This window comes from Mustela erminea, chromosome 6, assembly GCF_009829155.1.
Source record: "Mustela erminea isolate mMusErm1 chromosome 6, mMusErm1.Pri, whole genome shotgun sequence".
In the NCBI taxonomy this organism is placed as follows: Eukaryota; Metazoa; Chordata; class Mammalia; order Carnivora; family Mustelidae; genus Mustela; species Mustela erminea.
In genome coordinates, this window is record NC_045619.1 from 15,540,111 (window position 1) to 15,561,603 (window position 21,493).

The 21,493-nt window shown below is 42.2% G+C and overlaps 1 protein-coding gene across 1 annotated transcript in view; it reads right to left on the reverse strand.

Annotated features, from left to right (window-relative positions):
* POLR3B (RNA polymerase III subunit B) overlaps nt 1–21,493 on the reverse strand; it is a 105,082-nt gene that overhangs the window by 35,086 nt on the left and 48,503 nt on the right. The window contains exons 15-20 of the mRNA XM_032346510.1: nt 19,951–20,113; nt 18,482–18,635; nt 15,573–15,647; nt 14,516–14,614; nt 10,277–10,404; nt 1,631–1,840 (exon numbers count right to left, since the gene is read on the reverse strand). Of these exons, the coding sequence (XP_032202401.1) occupies nt 1,631–1,840; nt 10,277–10,404; nt 14,516–14,614; nt 15,573–15,647; nt 18,482–18,635; nt 19,951–20,113 (829 nt within the window). The remainder of the gene's footprint in view (nt 1–1,630; nt 1,841–10,276; nt 10,405–14,515; nt 14,615–15,572; nt 15,648–18,481; nt 18,636–19,950; nt 20,114–21,493) is intronic.

A 21,493-nucleotide genomic window follows, 5' to 3' on the forward strand; every position in this document is an offset into this window, starting at 1 on the left:
AGTCCTGAGACCAACTTACAAGCTAAATGCACATTATGAAAGATCAGCAACACGAACAGAAGGAAACCTTCACATGGAGCAGAAACTTCCAGCACTGAATCCCACAAGAAGATTCACTGCTTGCAGAGCTGTCCAGAAGAAGTGTCAACTCTTCAGCACTAAATATCATTTCCCAAGATTCTGTGACTGCATGTCCTTCTTTTTTCCTTTTTCTCCCTCTGGCCAAGCAGTTACTCTAAGTTGGATTTTCTCTAACCTCCCCAGGATATACTGAGCCATGTCAGAGGCTCACTGCAATAGGAAAAAGTCTCGGGAGTAAACACCAGCTATCACTGAGGTGATAAAATGCATGGTTGTAAAATCCTTCACTTAACCATCCTCCCTAAGGCAGAACTATTACAAGAAATCTAAGAACGGGAGTTTGGAAGATCAGGAAAAAGTAGATTTCTAAATAAAACCCTGGTGCCCTAATGCAATTTTTAAAGAAGGTGACTGTGCGATGAAATAACTGATTTCTACATCCGGATGGTAGATGAAGATGTCAGTGTGGCCCCTAGTAAATTGTGTACAGCCATAATAAACTCCGCTCCGAGAGCCAGCTGCTTTGGAAACGTTACATGATCTTGAAATTCCATACAATGGCCATTAACTGCAACGTGCTAGAGTGCAGTGGGAATCTGAATGGGCTAAAATCAAGAAGTGTTTTCCTCTAAGTGTAAATGGACATTTTATTTACAGGTGATAGCTGAAAGGCTGGACGACAGTAAACTCAGATCATTAAATTGTGTTGTGGAGTTTCTGACAGATATCACAAAGTCTTCAGATTTCCACATAAACGTTACCAGTTAATCAGAAAGGAAAACATCTAGTTTTAAAGCATGGCTGTTGTCATTTGGAGGAAAAAAAGAGGCATAAATTAAGTGCGGCCAACATTAATGCCAAAGACACATGTCTAGGAGTACTATTATGGCTGCCTAGCAACTACAGAGAGTGAAGGGGAAGGCAGAGTGGGCATGCCAGGGAGGAAAAAGAGAAACAGAGATTATGAAGAGACGAGTCAGACTTTAGGTCAGGTGACGGGTACAAACCAAGAAGTGGTGACTTGCAAAAGTAAACTGTCAAAAGGCAGACAAAGGGTTGCATAAATGCTAAGCGTTTGTGTGTTTGTATTTTTAAATTTCAGCATTTTGCTAACAAAAAGGTATGAACACTGTGGGGCTGAAACACAGAATTAACAAAAATTGCCTTTAACACAGAAATACTACTACTGCCTTCTCAGTTTGTTGCTGAACATATAACTAGACAGATTTAAAGACCACCTTTCATTTATTAGAATTCCTGCTAGGAAATAAATTCTTGCATGTTTTCTGCTGAGGAACTGTCTCAAACTACCAATAAAGTAAAATATAGGAAAAACACATTCAGTAATTCATTTGACAAATTACCTCTACATAATATTCATTAAAAAAGTCAACACCGAAACCTAGCTGCCTCCTGTTTGTATGTTATAAAATTCAAATCACTTGAAGCCAACGTTAACATTTTGACACCAGGTGATTTTTAACAGATTGTCCTTATGCCTGAACTCTGCAGAGTGCCTCTGGTGTCAGAGCTCTGAAAACCCACTTACCCCTGTCCAAGGAGGCCTTGTTTAAAACCAGGGCGTCTTCAATATCATAGCCGCTGTAACTCATCACGGCAACTGTTGCATTCTGTCCAGCCGGAAGTTTCTCAAATTCTATCAACTCAATGGTCTTTGTTTTAACCATGGGTTTTTGTGGGTATGCTAGCAGATACATGAGAGTATCAATTCTGTTCCGCTGGTTGTATCCAATGGTACCTTCATGGATATTGGAGAAAGCAAAATGCAACATTCTATTATGTCAAATAATTAGGTAGCCAAGAATATAGAGATGGAAAAGAAAAACCCACATTATTTTCACTAATTAACATGAAGAAAACCTTCAGGTTAAATATTTCAAAAGCCAAGACTCTCACAGTGCCTACCGACATTTAAAAGCATTTTTTTCCCCCTCAGTAATGTTAAAAGTTCTGTGAAGAAGAAAAAAAACACACCCAAGGTATTATAACATAAGTAACTTCAACCTACTGGTTGTGAAATTAACCAGGGAAGCCAACAGTTCTGCACTCAGTTCTACTATGTTGCAGACCCATTTCCAAAGCTGTTCTGGAAGGTAATTAGAAACCAACTTCAGTGCTGACAGGCAACGATATTACAGAATAGGACAAACAGATCCATTCCATAAAAAGAAATCAACCATTACAAAAGTTCTAAATAAAAAAGAAAACAGAAGACAAGGAAGGAAGGAAAAGGAGGAAACTGAAAGCAGAGGAGCGTGGATTTACTCATCTACTTAACTCTTCATTTACAAAGTACTGAATAAACACTACTGTGTCCAACACCAGAGATAAAGTGGTCCTCAGGGAAAATCCAGGGTCTGGTTCAATCAGGTATAGACTTTTAGGTCCTTAGCAATCAGGCTTTCCACCTCACTGGACCTTGGAAGGTTCTTACTATCAATTGGAAGTGAAATCAGAATGTTACCCTTTCTCCCTCTTCCCCAAAGGGGTTCACTAGGGTTCACAGACTTCCACAGACTTCCACCAAAAAAAGGGCTTCGCTCTCCTGGTCTTGTGAATACAATACACTCCCCTACTCAGAGATCTTAGAATGGGGACTCACATTTGCTCTACTACTAAACCCACGTGTGGGCTACGCTGCCTCTTTAACTTCTCCCAGGTATCTCTTCTTTTCCCTTGAATGGCTAAGAAGGTAGCCTTACGTCTCTTTTTCTCTTGCACAGGCTTTCATGGCGACACATCCTCAACACCCACACACCCCAAGAAGCCTAAGTATCATTTAATGGAGTTCAGTTCTAAGAGAAACAGATAAACAAAACTCGGTATTTGTCTCCTGCACCTTTTTCTCCCATTTGTGGCATAAAATCAATGATGATTTCAATTCAGGGATGAAAATAACCTATTCAGGCAGCAAAAATGACATGGTACTCCTTGACAATTATTACTGAAAGAAATAATGAAATCTCTAGGATATGAACACCTAGTACAGTGGGGAGCCCACTACAGCTGCTCCATAAATGTCAGTAAATGAAACCGAACCACATTATACTTTTTTTTTTTTTAAAGATTTATTTATTTATTTGACAGAGAGATCACAAGTAGGCAGAGAGGCAGGCGGGGGACAGGTGGGGGGGGCAGGCTCTCCACTGAGCAGAGAGCCCGATGCGGGGCTCGATCCCAGGACCCTGGGATCATGACCTGAACCGAAAGCAGAGGCTTTAACCCACTGAGCCACCCAGGTGCCCCTACTTTTCATGATAGTATGTTTGTACGTAAATCTCAGGAAATTTATCATGAACTGTTTCTTGAGTTTACACTTATAAACTGCCCATTAATTTATGTTACTTTAGTGCCAACTAATAAACTGGGCCAGACACCTGGTAATAGATCACTTACTGTTTTAGAAATAAAATGCCTGTTGCCTGGATCATGGTAAAGTTCACTAACAATAAGTTTGTCCTTTTACATGAAATCACTTAAAATTTATGTCAAGATTTCAGCTCCAATTGTACACTTCACCCAGCTTGAGCTGAGGTTTCAGGCAATGTCCCACCAGGCTGCCAAACACGGCTTCTGAAACCTGAGACGGGCGTGATTATGCAGCAGGGAAGCGTTCACGGCTGCGCCTCCCAACAATGGCCAGAAAGACTGGCTCCCGCTGGAAACTGTGCTACCGGACCCAGAACGCAATTCTCAGGCATCACAACTGACCTGACCGCTGAATGGATGCACAGCAAAATGGTTTAGCAAATGTTTGGTGCTTATGATCTCATCAGAAATTTTCTTCAGACTTTTTAAAGAACTCGCAGGGGTACACACATGGATATACGTGTTTAGCTGTACTGACAGGCATGTTGGTGGAAACAAGATTATAAGCTATGACTTCTCTATTCTAAAACCTCAAAATGCTATCGCACCCCACATTTTTGTAAAAATCCTGAATGACTATTTTGCCAATAAGCGATCTTTTTTTGAGAAAATGTCATGCGGACATTAAAAGACTAGTCTGGGTGAAGCATGTGCCCAAACTAGGATGCCTCTTACTATTTTCAGCTTCCTTATTAAAACGGGCATTGCACGTACATAACAGATCAACACGATGAGAGAATCTGTAGGCAGGGTTCTCCCTCCACTGTCCGATGCTGCTGTAACTTCAGTCTTCCGGGCTATACCTATAGACTCATTTCCTTACTACCCAGGACATGATCCTTCTTATAAAATCATATTTTCTTACTCATAACTTTCTTAAGAAGCCACAGGATGGCACTGCAAGGCATGTCCCTGTAGGTTACAATTATTTTAAGACGGGATGAAAAAAGGTTAGTAAACATACGTACAGCTGAGACTGAATAGCTTAAGAAATGTATACTGAAAAACAATGAAGTTTTATGCATTTAACTATTTTTTTCTGTCTCCCTTTGCCCAATTTTTGAAAATGTAATAACATTATTAAATACAATAAACTTTAGCCATTTGAATTGTACAAAACTGATGAGTTCTGACAGATTCATGCCTTTGTAAAACCACCACCACAATCAAGATCCAGAACACTTCCGACACCCCCAAAAGATCCCACCCTCTGTTCCTGACCCCGGGGCAACCACGGCTTTGTTTATCATTACAGTTCATTACTCTGCAGTATGAACTCCCATGCGGGTTTTTTCAACTTGGCGTAAGGATCCTGAGACCCGCCCAGGTGGCTGTATCACAGTCCACTCTCTGCCGCTGTCGAGAACTACTGCACTGTGTCTCTACGGTTTGTTCACCTAAATCTCACTTAGGTTGTTCAAGGTCATGGAGACTTTTTGCCTATGTTTCTTTCTACACATTTTATGGATTTAGCTTTTACATTCTGAGCTATGATCCATTTTTCATGTTCATTTTATTTTATATAAATGGAATCCTGCAGTATGAACTCCCATGCGGGTTTTTTCAATTTGGCGTAAGGATCCTGAGACCCGCCCAGGTGGCTGTATCACAGTCCACTCTCTGCCGCCGTTGAGAACTACTGCACTTTGTGTCTCTACGGTTTGTTCACCCGTTCAGCTGCTGCCAGATATGTGAACTGTTTCATTTGGGGCACTTGTGCATAAAGCTGCCATGAACATTCACACGTAAGACTTTGTGTGTCCACTTCTTTTGGGCAAATACACAGGAGTGGAACTTCTGAGTGGTTTGGTAAGCGTATGGTTAACCTAAAAAACTGCTTGAGAATTTTCGGAAGTATTACATTTGCACCAGCAGCGTATGCGCTTTGTAGCTGCTCCACTCTGGACACTTGGTGTGTCCATCTTTTCCAATTCAGTTGTTCTAATGAGCAGGTGGTGGGGGTCTCAGTTTTAATTTACATCTACCTGACGACTAATAACATCGAACAGAGTTTCATGAGCTTACGCGTCATTCCTATTACTCTCTGTGAAGCGCCTCATTTCCTTTTTGCCATCTTTAAACCGAGTAGTCTCACCACTGAAGAGTTCTTACATGTAGCGGGCATAGATCCTTTATCAGATGTATATACTGCAAATACCTGCTCCCATTCTTTGGATTTGATGTCTTTCATATTCTTAACAGTGTCTTTCAAAGCGTAAAAGTTTAATTTTGAGAGTCTGAATTACTAATGTTTTTTTCTTTTTCACAGCCTGCGCTTTTTGAGTTCTAAGAAATCTCACTTAGGTTGTTCAAGGTCATGGAGACTTTTTGCCTATGTTTCTTTCTACACATTTTATGGATTTAGCTTTTACATTCTGGGCTATGATCCATTTTTCATGTTCATTTTCTGTATGGTTATGAGGGAGGAGTTGGTGATCATTTATTTCTATACAGATACACATACATACATGTTATTTTGTTGATAAGATTATCCTTTCCCCTTGAATTGTCTGATATTCACTGAAAATCTAATGCCCAAAGACATGTGGGTCTGTTTCTGAATTCCTGATTCTGTTCCACTGATCTATACATCCACCCTCATGTCAGTATCACAGTGTCTTCATTACCGTGGCTTTCCAGCAAATCTTAAAGTCAAGTTGTATAAAAGCTTTCCAACTTAGTTCTTTTCAAAAACATGGACCAGATTTCTTAACAACTTTAATGTGCTAAGCCTACTGAGCTGGCATCCTGCTCGGCACCAAGGACACAATAAATAACACAGACCTAGTCCTGTCCTCGCAGTGCTTATATTCTACAGGCTAGCAGGGAAGGCGTGCGATTTTTAGCTGCTCCACATCCTCACTGATGCTGAGGAGGTCAGGACCCACCGTGAAGGGGAAAAAGTGAGGTAAGAAGTTAGTTTCAACTGAGAAGAATTGTGTAAGTATTACAGATAGCTACATTATGTCTTGCCCGGAAGACAGAATGTAACCTTTTCTAAGTTACTCAACCAAAGTGGAGTTCCCTCTCCTTGTCAGAAACAAAAAAGGTCCGTATTCAGTCTGACAGGGTTATTAGGATTAATTAAAAGAAATGTGTCTAAGTCATTTCAGTGGTCAGTAAGGGGCAACATTCACCAACAATACTACGAACGACAAACACACACCCCTGGGCCCTACACTATCACCTGTTCTGCCTCCCATTCTAACTTTACATACTAAACTACGCTGCAACTTTATCTCCATTAAGTATTCATTATTTAACTTTCTAGTCTCAGGAAATATCGTATCATCTTATATCTGAAGTAGCTACAATGATTTCAATTTTTTTTTTTTGAACCAACAGTGAAATTCTAAAAAATGTAACTGCTAGAGATAATTTGGCCAACACATTTTTTTCACCTTGTATCCACCAAACGGATAAAGAATAAATTTTCTAAAAAAAAAAAAAAAAAATTCAAACAGAAAGTTGAATGAAACAGGAGGAGGAGATATAGAGTGAAACAAAATTTTATGAGGATCTTTGCATATTATGTGTCTTTAGGATTGCAAAATCTAGGTTATTTCTAGGACATTTCTTCCTAGTATAAAGTGGGGAACATAAGAGAAGGAACTATCTGCTTTGGAACAAAATCTATTGAAAACAAAAACAAAAACAGAAGCTGCATTAGTTCCTGAGCTTCAAAAAAAAGTCTCAGCAATTTGGGGGTAAAGGAGGGTTGGGAAGAGCCTGTGGCTAGGGGAGGTATGTGATGCATATTCATTAACTGAGCTGATAGCGACTGAAAGATCCTTTTAACCAGGAGAAAGTGTTCCACTAGAGGATTGCCAACTAATAAAATAGACAGGATATGAAAGCGTGACTCATGCGGACTTGGCGTTTGGTGCCAGGGAGTCCATACAATGCAGCTCCAACACACAGCTTTTTACTTGCTGTGCTGAGTGACCCGGAGACCTCGCCATTTCCATCCGCGTCTACCTGGTTTCTTGCTCTGAACCTCGTCACCACAGAGCTGTATCACGGAAGGTTAGGTGTTCCTCAGTAGACCGTTAAAACAGAACATGGAAACCTGCACTTTATTAATAACTTAAAGAATCTTAGACTTAAGAAACACCTCTGCTGATGTTTCATGTTGACTACAATGTGCTCTTTCTTATGAAAGTTGAGGCTTTCAGTCTCCGCGCTTTGGGCTTGCCTTGGTCTCCTTTCTAGTGGCAGGAAAAGGACTTTCTCTCACTTCTTCACCCTTGACGGGGGTGGGGGGATGGGGGGCCACTGGGTAGTGAGAAGGAGATAGCAAATCTTCCAGGTTGGCAAGAATGTGTAGTGATTTAATTCCGGGCTACTTTCACTTGCCACACAGACTAATGGACGAACAGCAACTAAAATATGACTTCAGACCATTCACAGAGAATCTCTGAGATGCAGACCGTCTTCGGCAATGGCTCATACTTAAAATGGGATAGCGTGCCTTCTAGTTACCAGCTGCCAAGACTGCGCAGAATTAAAATGACTCAGAGAAGTCCAACTCAAAGTGCTAGGTCTGCTTTACAGACCTGGGTTTCTGCTGTGCGGTTTTCTCCCTCTGCCGGCCTTGTTCCTTTTGTGACTTTTCATACAGCCCTCGCTCAGTACTTAGCTATATGAGTGTCCAAAGAGAAATGTGGTCATGTAATGTGCCAACTTTGAATGTACTTTTATCTCGATGCTTTTCTTTCCAGTCAGGTGTTTTATCATAACAAACAGTAACAAAGCCTTTTTTTTTAATTACTTAAGATATTCAGTGGCTTTTGTCTTCCTAGCGTCAGCAGGAACGTCAGAGGATTGTATCCAAGGAGCTAAATGTGCAGGACCCAGGGTCAGAGCAGCTGAATACACCAACCTCAGAAAACACAGACAATGAATTGCAAATGACACTCAAAACAAAACGAGAAAAAAAACCTTCACACAGAAAACTACAAAAGAACTCTACAGACACTGAATTGGCTTTCTGTACACACTGATCCTGCTTAACTGTGTGTGGTAACTAACCAAACGTTTCAGATACTCATGGCCACAAAATAAAGGCGCTTTTTTTTTCCTGTAAGGAGAAGAGTTACAAAAATAAAAATATTTCTTTCCTTCAAGTCACTTCTTTACTTAAAAAGAAAAAAAAAAAGAAAGATTCACCAAGTAGAGACAGATTCATAGCTCCTTCTGTTTTAATCTTCAAACATGACCAAAGAGTGGCATTAGCGACGGAGTGATTAGTCTTCCGTTAATTCTGCTGAAAATTCTACACAAAAGGTATATTGTTTCAGCCAGGATTCACATCATGAAACAAAATGGTTTGGTAAACCCAATAGAAGTGATAGTCCTTTCATGACACACAGGGTTCAGTACTGTATATTTCAACTTGTTAGCAAGTCACAAGCACACGCGGGAAATCAGCCTGCACTGCGGCTGAAGATGAATGGGAAAGGCGAAACTGATGAGCCGCTGTTTAGATTTTCCCACTGGGAATTATTCTGAACCGTCCAGGCATTACATCATTCAGGTAAATGGTTGCAGGACAACATGTTTTGCCAACCAAAAGGGCAATACAAAGACTCAGAAAGAAATACATGGTCTTTATTCCGGGATGAGATGTAGGATTCCTTAATTGTCAAGCTATGGTCCATTGCAGCTGATTGCTGGTAACTGAGATGCTAAATGCATTCTGGATGCTACCCAAAGGCAGTGCAAAAACCTTTCAGTTTCTTCATGAAGCTGTAGCATACTTTAAACCAGGACTGACAAGTCATATAGATGTCATAGATATATGTATGGAAATAAATTAAACTTACTGGGACTTAAATGATTTTTTAAAACATTTCAAGAAAAGTTTATAAGCAAAAAAAAAATGGGGTGGGGGGCTGGACCACCTTCAAAATAAAACCCAAACTCCCTAATCTATTGCAACTCTCCAGATCACACTATTCCCATATCATGTTCGACAGCCAGACCAAAGCACCAAGATCCCGTGCAATGCTTGTTTCTGTTTCCACGCCTGTGAAAAACACTCGGGGTCTTCAAGACTCAGTTCAGTTCTATTCTTCAGAAGCAACCTACTCTCTAACCCCAAGTGCCCCTTCTACTCTCCTTCCCTAAGGTTCTAGCTGTCGGTCCAAGACAGCATTTATCAAACACATTCAATTCCGGTTGTACTTGTTGGGCTGCCCCATTAGACTGAGCTCCTTGAGGACAGGGCTCTTTCTCCTCCCTCCATTTTCAGGGGCCAGCCTCACCGTCTGGTCTATCCGTGATGCTCAACAAGTGCTGGGGACGGATAACAGAGAAAAGAGAAGAAGAAAGGAAAAGGAATTCGGAAACCAGTGTCATGTTTCGGAAGCTACAGGAGCAACCGCAAGGCCGTGATGTGTTCAACAACTGTCACCCGAGCGTCCCGAACACCTTCTAATACACACTGTGCACCGGCGGCTCTATTCCCTTTCCCACTCTTTCCTCAAACTTGTATTCTTCTGCTCCTTCTCCTGTTTCTCTTGGTTCACATCTTACACTTTACAGAGCTTTTCTCTATTTACCCTCTCATCATTCTGTGACATTTATTACATATCCTCTCGTTTGACCAAAGAAGTAAGTACAGAGAGGTCTTCTCTATTCTTGCAGAGGCTGTAGACCCGGGGCACCTGCAAGCCCTCAGGTTAGAAACACTCAGGAACCAGCACCGCCTGACTTAGCCAAGCATTTAGTACTAGTGAAGTAAGAATAAGGCTCAAGTCTTTTATCCAAGTATTTACAACCAAGTTCAAGAAGGAAATCTTACCCATTGCTTGTTTCCCCATGGCACACTGATACGTGTTTCTTGGGGACTGGTTATGATGAGGGTATGGGATGAGGCCAGCACAGACACCAAGCAGAGTGAAGGGCTCAATCTCCAAGTGGGTGGTATCTCTGTCAAGTTAATTAAGAATCAGACATCTCAGACACCAGGGACTAGAATAAATCTCTTAAAGGTCATAAAAAAATATTGCCACCAAGGTCCCCAAAGGACCTAAATAAAATGTGTAAATTTATATAGCTATGTATAAAAATTTATATGTAATTTATATAAAACTTCAAGAACAATAAAATTGGATGACAGTAAAACTGATTAAAAAACCTACTTAAATAAAATGCAGTAAAACAAATTATTTTCTTCAGTAATAGAAACTTATTACTTATAGAAATACAAGAGAAGAGAGAGAGTACAGAATGCCCAGGTTAAAAAAAAATTAAAACATTATTACATAACAATAACTAATACTCATAAAGAAATTACTGGGTAATATCCAAATGCAATACCGAAAAAATATCCACATGGATGAGTGGGCTGATTTTTTCTCACTTTTCCAACCTGTATCAATGACAAAGTTGCTTCACCATTTTAGAGAAGAATATATCCCATTTAAGAATAGTTACCTTAATAAAAAATAAAACATTTAAAAAATAAAAATAAATAAAAAATAAAAAAAATTAAAAAGAATAGTTACCTTAGACCTAAGGGGACCCATACCATAACCACTGGCTAAATGTGGCTGTTCAGCACTTTTCACTTAGATTAGAATGCTTGAGGAACTTGGAGGAGGTTTAATTTGACTTAATTCTAATTACTTTACATTTTAAAACTCAAATTTAAATAACTCAGTTCAGTTAGTCAAAACCTTCATGTTTGTAACAACTTTCACTTGTGAATCTATTCTTTCAACTGGAAAGGTAATGATCAGATCAGGTATTTCCAATGAACATTTAGCCCTCAAACTGAGATGTGTTTTCAAGTCTTATAGGAAAAAACAATCTCAATATTTTTATATTGCTTGCATGTTAACATGGTAATATTTTAGATAGAGTGGGTTAAATAAAATTATTAAGATTAACTTCACTTGGTTCTTTTTTCTTTTTTCAGGAGGCTACTGGAAAACTTAAATATATATGGGCTTACATGGTATTTTTCTTGAAGAGCTCAGCTGTAGGAACTGGATATAAAGTAAGACTTCATCTAGTAGGTGTCATAATCTGGCTGCTTTGTAATATATTTTTGTGAAAATCCCCATTTTGGCTGATACAGCAACTCAGGTATTTTAAAGGAAAAGGGCAGCCAGATTGTTTCTGGAAGTAACAGACATTACAGATTACATGCAGGGTCTGTGGACTCTAGTGACCCTCTATTCCTTCCTCAAGCACCTGTGAAGCATAACTTTGGTAACTTCAAAGGTTTACAGTACCTGTGAAGACAAGTGATTTCCAAGATAACCCAACTCACTGGGAAAAATTAGTTGCAATACACATGGCAAAAGACCTCCCACTTATCCACTGGGTTTTTTTCTTTTTCTTTAGTACATGTATGAATTATGCCCCTCGTTTGGTTACAGAGGATGCTTTCCACGCAGCTCTTGGTTTGAAGAACATAATTTTGACCTTATGACCTAGTAGAACCCCAACTCTCTCAGAAACATTACACCTTTGTCAGCAGAGAGGGAAAGAGGCCTAGGTTTTGCTTTCTTGGTTTTTTGTTTTTTGCTTTTTTTTTGCAAAGAGAAACAGCTTATAGTGACATTTTATGTTCTAGAGTAAAACAGAGTCTTAAATGTACTGTTTTCTTTACATACTAACCAATTTCACAATATGGGCCAATTTCCCCATGTAAATAAAAACTACTTTTTCAGATGTATAAATTGAAACAAGCTGAAAATGAAGAAACATACAGACCGAAGTTTCTTATTTTTTTGTACCAAAAAATACGTATATAAGATCACACGTTATCTAACAATTCTTCAAAGTCCAAATGCTCTGGATTTTGATTTTTATGAAACAAAAAGGGATACTATTATTCAAAATTATAACCACCATAATCTTCTGTCCTGAACAGGAAATAGAAGACTTTCTAGTCAATATGTATAAGAGCCTTAAGTTTAGCTCAAATTAAGACTCAGTAACCTGTTATTTGCAACAGCGGAAAAATTGGAAAACACCCTAAATATTCATCAACAGATTAAATAAACTACATGTAGTCAGACAATGTAATATAAAGAAATTAATGTATTTATATAAACATATAAGCATACACTAATATAGAAATGTATCTAGAATGATAAAGTTGATAATGATGCTAAGTTTAAAAATGAAGATAATTAAAATATGTTGCCTTGAGACCATGTATGTATGTTTGTATTTACTTAGAAAAATCCTTAAAAGAGTATATATTAAACCACTGGCACTGATGATGTCTGGAGGCTGGAGTTTGGTGGGATGGGGAAGGAAGGGGATTCATTCTTTTTACTTCAGGCAGGTCTACAATTGAAAAAGAGTCACAAGTATGAATTATAGAATACCAAATTTTTTCTATTTTTAAAATAAAATGAGTCTGATACATGGGTCGGCTTGGTGATTGGGTGCTCCTGACACTAACGGCTGCATTCCTGTGTAACAGTGAACAAGACAGAGAAAAATCCTTGCCTTTTGTGAAGTTTCTAGTGGACAGAGAAATAATACACAGATAAATCAATAAAATGTGCATTTTATTGATCTTATTGTAAGGTAATAAGCCCTAGAAAAATAAAGCAGTGAAGAGGGGAGCACAGAGGAGGGGTATCCATTCTAAATGGGGTCGTCAGGAAAAGGCACTGAGAAGGAGGCCCCTGAGGAAGACCTGGAGGAGGTGAGGGAGTGGGTGATGATGGAGGTGAGTGTCCCAGGCAAGGGAAGAGCCAGTGAAAAGGTACTGGGGTAGAAGCATGCCTGAGGTGTGAGGAAGAGGCCAGTGTGGTTACAGAGAGTGAGGAAGGCATGGACGAATATGCTGCAGACCCCAGGAGGGGTGGGTGGATCGTGGAGGACCTTGAAGCCTCTGTAAGAATTCCCAAGGGAGGGGGAAAGCCACTGGGGGTTTGAGAAGAGAAGGGCAAAGACCACTTGAACCTACGAAGAACAGACTGTAAGGGAACAAGGGCAAAAGAGTCAGGAGTCTTTTGCAAGTCCCCAGGTAAGCCATGGCAGTGGCTTGGACGAGGGTGGGAGGTGGAGATGGAGGAAAGAGATTAGACCCGGGGGTACACTGAGGGGCGACACCACAGGCTACGGGATCAGCTGTGGGTGTAGAGGAGGAGAGGCGTCAAGGCCGAAACAGGTTTCTGTCTGAGAAGGACGGGCTACTCTTTGGAGGGTTACTGCCTAAGAAGTCTTTGTAGTCACTCAATCTTCAAATGGGAGTATAAAAATAGCACTTTGAGAGAGTCCTACCTCCCCTTTTTTTTTTTTCAAATGAGATAGTCCTACCTTTAAGGAAAAAGATTATGACTGAAAAGCATTGTTTACTAAATTTTAATAAGACAACAATGAAGCATCTGGTAGTAGGAAACAGAAAAGTACTTTCTCAACTGAAGACTTAAATAGTTATCAGTAGTATGAAGCTCCTTAATTATTTCACAATAGAAGTGCAAAAATTCCAGTTTCAGGTAAACAGTGCCACCAGTTACATGCATCAGGCAGAAAGATATAGAAACATCCTCTAATGTATTCCAAATAGAACAGATGCTTCTAAAAATACTATTACTTTAAACACTGTGAAACACTCTTGAAACACTCTTTTTGAAACACTGTGAGCATATCATCGTTTTTTATATTGCATGTAAGTTCAAAGACATCCATATAACATAGAATATAAGGAATTCCTGTATCAACAAGAATTAGACGTCCTCTCTAGAAGACAGAAATACATCTTTACGTAGTCTGATCCATTCGTTCAGTTTTGACAATAACCAATTATCAGAATCAGAGAAGCAATTCAATTCCTTTTAAAAAATACACACTAAGTGTAACATGAATAGAAAAGGTTATTAAGTCTAAAGATTGTTGGCAACCTTGTGATAACCCTACATTGGGATAAATGATGGGTTATGCTTTATTATAGGACAGTATACTTCTAACAATTCCTACTAAGAGGCAACATAACAGAAGAGATTAAATGAAAAGGTGATTTCTAGAATCAGAACAGGTTTTAATTATGGTTATTATGGATCCTACTTACTTATTAATTGTATGTTCATAGAGTGCGATGTTACAGTCATTTTCTTCATTGACATCTAAATATTCAACTAGACTTTCATGCAAGAAATCTTCAAAATTCCTAGGAAAATGTTGGTGAAATGTGCATTACTAATAAGCATTTCACTGCAATGTTTTACATGTGGTAATGGAGGAGGCTACTGGCTTTCACGTACACCCAAAGCACCTTTCTCTCCCAGAAAGTATCAATATATTGGGATGCTTGAAACATGTTATTCTTGGATCACAGAATGATCACAAATTATTGAAATAAAACATCTATGACATTTGTCAATCTGGTTGCCCCCACTCCCACTTTCTTTGAAGAGAGAGCTAGAGTGCGAGCGCACCGGCAGGGCTGGAGTAGGGAGGGGCAGAGGGAGAGAGAATCTTTTTTTTTTTTTTTTAAAGATGTAATTTATTTATTTGACAGAGATCACAAGTAGGCAGAGAGGCAGGCAGAGAGAGAGGGGAAAGCAGGCTCCCTGCTGAGCAGAGAGCCCAATGAGGGGCTCAATCCCAGGACTCTGAGATCATGACCTGAGCTAAAGGCAGGGGTTTAACCCACTGAGCCACCCACATGCCCCGGGAGAGAGAAACTTAAGCAGGCTCCATGCCCAGCACAGAGCCCAGTGCGATCCTGAGATCATGACCTGAGCTGAAATCAAGAGCCAGATGCTTAACCGACTAAGCCAGCCAGGTGCCCTAATCTGGTCCCCACTTCTGAAAATGTCTGCTATGACTTTTAAGAGCCCCTACGATGAGACCCCCAGCATCCACATCAACATATCCCTCTGTTCCTTCACAGTGTGCTAATTTACACCAACACTGTGATCCTCATGATACAAACTGGTAAGTCTAGGCAAGTTCACATAGAGAAGAATAGGTTTTAATAGGCTGATGCATCGCGTAGGGAGGAATTAAGGGACTAAAAATGAAAATATACTTTCTTAAAAGCTCAGATCAAATAATGTCATTGCTGCTTAAATCATATCTATGACTATGAAGGAGTCTGCGAGGTTTTGCTTTCCACCATTTACCTGTACCCCTGAGCCAGCTCTTCCATATGCTTATTTGTGACGGCAGGCTTCTGTTTCTTAACAATTATGTAGGGTCTGAAATGAAAAAAAAAAAAAAAATACACAAATTCACAGCATTCAAAACAAGAATTAAATCAGCAAGTACACTGACTATAGTGAAATGAGGGAAAGTGGGACATGATCAAACCAATTCCTGGACCTGAGGGCTCTCTGCATATATGAGCGTGTAAAGGCCTGTCTGTTCTCCCTCACATACATGTTCACAGACGTGCACAGGCCAGAGCACGCATGTATGTACACACACGCACACAAATGCATGCACAGTACTTCCTCCAAGCATCTTAGGAAATACCTGGTTTTAAATGGAAAGGCCACACAAAAATGATCCTCAGTAAGATCTAGAAACAAAATCTTTACTGTCTTATTTTTTTAAATGGACGGTGTAAACACATCACACCAGAGGCATTTCACAGGATGCCACACAGGAATATGTGGTCTACGGCCCAGGAAGCCAGCAGACAGGGAACTGTCCCTGAGGAGAACAATGTCTCCTGAGGAGACAGGGTCTGATGGACAGCCGCTGTTCAGAGGGGCTTCTTTTTGGACAGATATCACTAGGCTACACTGGCGGGTTACCTAAAGCTACACATTTACAGAGAATAAAGCCTTTTTACGTTGTGATTTTGAGTGAGCTAATGGGTGTGAGGTAAAGAGAGCGTTTGGTCTCCGCACTCTGGTAGATTAACCTGTAACTGTCAGCGGTGATCCGCTGCTGAGGGCCTCGCCACCACAAGGAAACACGGACACAAAGGATGGCATGCGGCCCTGAAACGTCAAGGGCTGTTGCTATTTGGATAAGCAGCTCTCAGAGAGAGGAGCGAGCAACCACCAGACCCTTGTGCGCTCTACCCTAAAGTCCAAATAACTATTTGAGGACTAATGAGCACTTTTAAACAGTTAAGAAGAAGAGCTGCACAATTACAAAAGGGGAACACAAGTTGCCGAGAAATGAACTGAGTGAACTTTTCATGGAAATCAACATTACCTCGAAATCCTGGCTTTTTCTGGGGAGGGAGGCAGAGAGCACTGCTACCTCATTCAAGGGCCGCAGGGCATTCGGGCCAAGAGACTCACAAGTGAGGACAAGGACAGACGCAGGAGACGGGAGTGGACACACTCAGCTACCTCACGGCCCGGCTACTCACTCAATAAACTACCTGTTCATCCTGCCAGACCTCTGTCCGGCCATTGTAAGGTGACTTCTGAAATATAAATCCTTTCTTTCATTCTATTGCATAATATACTGAATGTAATGAAAGAGAAAAATCCCCAGAAAGAGTAACCTAAGAAAATGTTACTGTTTTCCCCGCCCTGACTATGTTAACAGCGGTACATAAGCAGCTAACATGTGCCCGGAACCCACAAGGCACTCGCCACACCTTCTATCAGTTAGTTCTCAGGACAACCCTAGGGAGGTATCATGATCGTTTACATCTTTCAGCCGAGGAAAGTACTAAAGTCAGAGCCACCCAAGTCAGCGACGGGCAGTCAGGACTCAGAGGTACGTCATCACCTAGGGTTCTTCGGTTGCAAAGAACAGAAACCAATTCTGGCTAATTGAAGCAAAAACAGAATTTACTAATAAAAAATTTTTTTAAATTTTTTAAAGAATTTACTGAAAGTGTAGGAATTTATTACAAGGAGAAGAATGGGGGACAAGAAAAAGGTAAAATGCCCAGCCTCACAAAGAAAAGGATCCCAAGGATCCAGAAGGGGAGGGTAACTGGCAATGTCCTGCATGTGTCGCTGTCAGCATGAATCAGCTCCAACCACTTCTTCCTTGAGTTATTCTGTTGGGGATTCAAATTCTCTGAGGAGAGAGTGTGACTGGCCAAGCTAGGGTCATGTGTCTGACCTTTGGCTGAGCAGGAGAGGGCACCTGACTGTTCTCACAAGACTGCCAATGGGGAGGGGCAGTTCCCAAAGGCAAGTGAGGAGGGTCACTGGCAGGAGAAGCTGGATGCTGGGCAGACAAGGGCAGTGCTCTCGCCTCTCAGAGACCTCCACACCCCAGCTCTTCCCACCACTCCCACCATTGCTAGCTTACTCACTTGGGCCCTCACCCTACCTGAGGTCCACAAAAAACTACAAAAAAACCCACAGAGACTTACAAAACAAGATACCATCCTTAACTGATGTCCCTGGATGTCCCCCAAGAGCAGACATCCTGTTACACTCAACTCTGTGCCCCAACCTTTTGGCCAGGACCTGCGCGTAGTAAGCCCTTACCATGTGGCTGAATGGCGAGCCGGCACCTATCCACTGGGTCTAATGCGACTCGCTTGTGCCTCCATGTTTTTATCCTTGCCGTTCCCCAGCCTCTCTCCTCTCCTCCCTTGTCCAGGAAACACGATCCCACACATCCTTTAAGGCTCGGCTCACAGCAGTAGAATCCAGTGGGTAAAATCACAACTGCTGGAGCCAGACGAACTGTAAGGGCCGTCAGGTAAAGAACAGACCCCGCCACCATCTAGCTTTGGGTAAGCTGTTCAGGCCTCGTTCCACGCGTGCTAAATGAAAAGGTGACCCACCCTTACACAGCCGAGTGGCGTTCAAGCATCACACACGGTGTACCTACTGACATCATAGATAACGGCAGCAAGCACCCTTCCTAGCACGGCGGGTGCTACTAGCCACCGTTCTGCCTCTGCCGTGGGCTGAGCTGTCTGAGGGCAGAGACTGACTCCGTTCATCTTCGAATCCTCAGCTCCCAGATGCACACGCACGAGGTGTCCGCGAACTGGATTCAACTCCCCTCAACAGGGCAAGAGGTGAAAGTGGGTTCAAAGACAGAAACAAGCACATTTCTGTCAGAAGCAAACATTAAAACTCTTCTCAGCCACTCATACCTGCACAGCCTTCCTCCGTCAGAGGAGATGTAGACGCACCGGTCCGTGAGGTTTGTTGAGATGGACACGAACTCATTGATGTAGCCCGCTCTTCTCATCAGGCGGAACGTGTTCACCAGCTTCCTGTGGTCTCGAATGACGCCCAGGATGTTACCTGAGCAGAGAGAAGCACATTTTTAAGAGCGACAGACGACAGACCTCTTCCAACCGAGAAGAGCGGCCGTAGCATGGAGTCGCGCTCGGCAGACCCTGTCACCCAGCCAGGCGGCCGGCCCACAGGCTGCAGGCCAGCGGCAGAGCGGAGCCGCCAGCGGCGCCCGACCACCCGAGTCCACATGCTGGGGACAGGACCTCGGGGTCCAGAACCCCGGGTTGGAACACCGGCTCCATCACTTCCCAAGGGCTGCTGCGAGGTGAGGAGTCGCTCCTCCGAGAAACGCTTCGAGCTCTGCCGAGCGCCGAGTCACTGCTGTTCTCTGACTGCTCTTCCTGTCATCGGCATCTGAGACATGGGGAAGGTGGACGCCGGGCCCCAGGTCAGCGTGCGGACTCAGAGGGTCCTGCCTGACAGTGCGGAGTAGGAGCTCAGTCTGCGCTAGCCACGGGGATAGACTGAAGCAAGTGGCCAGGGGCCAGCCCTGTTTTGCTGCTCAGCGGCCCATGCAGGGAGCGGGAGGAAGGGGAGAAGAGCATGAAGACAGGGGTCGGCATGAGCACCTGGGGGACAGGCGAGGGGACAGGCACCCAGACCACCAAATCCCAAGAAGGAAGGACGAGGCACCCTCGCTGCCGAGACTCTGGCGTGCTCTGCAGAGGGTAACAGCAGCAACTGAAGCATGAGCCGAAGGCGAGGGCCTCCGGCCACAGGTTGCCGACAATCTGTCATTGAGCGGCGGAATGTGAGTCAACTCGCTGTCAGGGCTGATCTGACTGCAGAATGTCTCACATGTTAAGCTTGAACTTAACGATACCATGCTGAGCCTTTCCCGCAGTGGACCAGCTGGCAGCTGTGAATGGGCAGAAGGCAGCCAGTGTCTGCAACGTAACCTTGGACTTGGATAGCGGGACCCTCTCAGACCCTGAGGACAAGCCGGTGGGTGAAGGTTTCTGTCAACATGTTTCTACCTCTCACTTAAGGCCTCCTGGACCCAGAATTGAAGTGTTTTTGTTTGTTTGTTTGTTTTAAAGATTTTATTTATTTATTTGACAGAGAGATATCACAAGTAAGCATAGAGGCAGGCAGAGAGAGAGAGGAGGAAGCAGGCTCCCTGCTGAGCAGACAGCCCGATGCAGGACTCGATCCCAGGACCCTGAGATCATGACCTGAGCCGAAGGCAGGGGCTTAACCCACTGAGCCACCCAGGTGCCCTGAAGTTTATTTGTCCTTAAACACCTGGATGACAAGAGCTTCCCTCCCCCTCCCCACCCAAAGGCCCATCAGGCACCACACATCTCTGTAACGCACTCACCATTGAGGAAGACGAGAAACACGTTTGGGTAAGAGAGCTCTTCCCCACATAACAGATTCACATCTTCGACGCCCAGGTTCCCGGCCAGCTTAACAATGGGCCCGTCTTCCATGTCTGTGGTGATGTGTGTCATGAGGGCCAAGTTCTTCACCAGACCACACGCCTGAAAACAGAAGACAGTCATGTGTAAGACTGACTGTTAGTAATCCCAGGTACGGTCTGTGTCTGAAGAAAGCTCACTGCTTTGCTGGTGGCCACATAAAGCAGCACAGCCTCGTAGGGGACACTTGGGAGATTCAGACAAAAGGCTTAAAAACGTATACATGGAAGAATTTATCCTAAGGTAGTAAACAAGGATATAAACGTAAATTTAGCCTCAGAAATGCTCAGCAAAGTACTATTTGAAACAGCAAATATGGATGGCATCATGAATGCTCCCTCAAAAAAGAAACTGACTACATAAGCTGTTACTCCCTAACGACGGAACGCCACCACCATTAAGATGACATGGCAGAGAAACAGTAAAGGAAAACATTTATGGGTGTGGTACCTGACAATATACAAGTGGCCGGAAATGAGTCGTCAACAAATTTAATGCCCAGTATCCTATAAAGTTTCTTGGTAGCAAAGGCAAAGAAAAGACCAAAGAACCGCTCCGATTAAGAGACTGAGGAAACATGGCAAGAAGCAAGTGTAATTATGGGTCAGAAAAGAGACACTGGTGGGATAACTGGCAAGAAGTGAACGAGGTCTAGATTCTATAATCTACGGATTATAATCCTGTTACCAATGTGAATTTCGGGTTGATAACTGAGCGATGGTCCTGTAAAAAATGTTCATATTTGGGGAATCTAGGTGAGGGACTATGGAAATTCTTTTTGCTATTTTTGCAACTTTGGTGTACATTTCAAATGACTTTAAAATGAAAAAGAAATAAAGTATTTTTAAACTTTCATACAACCAAAACACAATCTAAGACAAAATAAGAACAAGGACATAAAACAGCAAGCAGAAAACAAAACACTTGAGACAATGTAACGTGTAGAGTGTATCTTTGATTCTTTCAAACCATCTGCTGTGGTGATACACAATATAGGTATTTCAAGGAGGTTAGCTAAAACAAACTCTGGGAAATTCAGTGTTGCAAAGCCCATCGGGTAGAAGTTATGCAAATTTGACAAGCCGCATAATTCTAGTGTGAATTTCCATATGGTTTAAGATAAATTAGGAGCGGAATGGTAATTTTCTAAAAATCTTAACTCTGTATGGACTTCTATTTTCACCTCCCCAGAGTCATAACAAATTCCTACATTCTGGAACATCTTTCACATGTCATAACAAGCATATTGATTCACTCAGCAGATATCTGAAAACAAGGCTCTGGGCTAGAAGCTTGTGACGCAGCGGGAACCTAACAAGGTTCCTTCCTTCAGAAGTTTGCAGTTTACAACGAACAGAATCAGGCGACACCAACAATGGTCAGCATGAAGGAGAGAGGCCATGGTGCAGAACCTCCGTCAGCTGCCTGGTTCTGTGCCTCTAC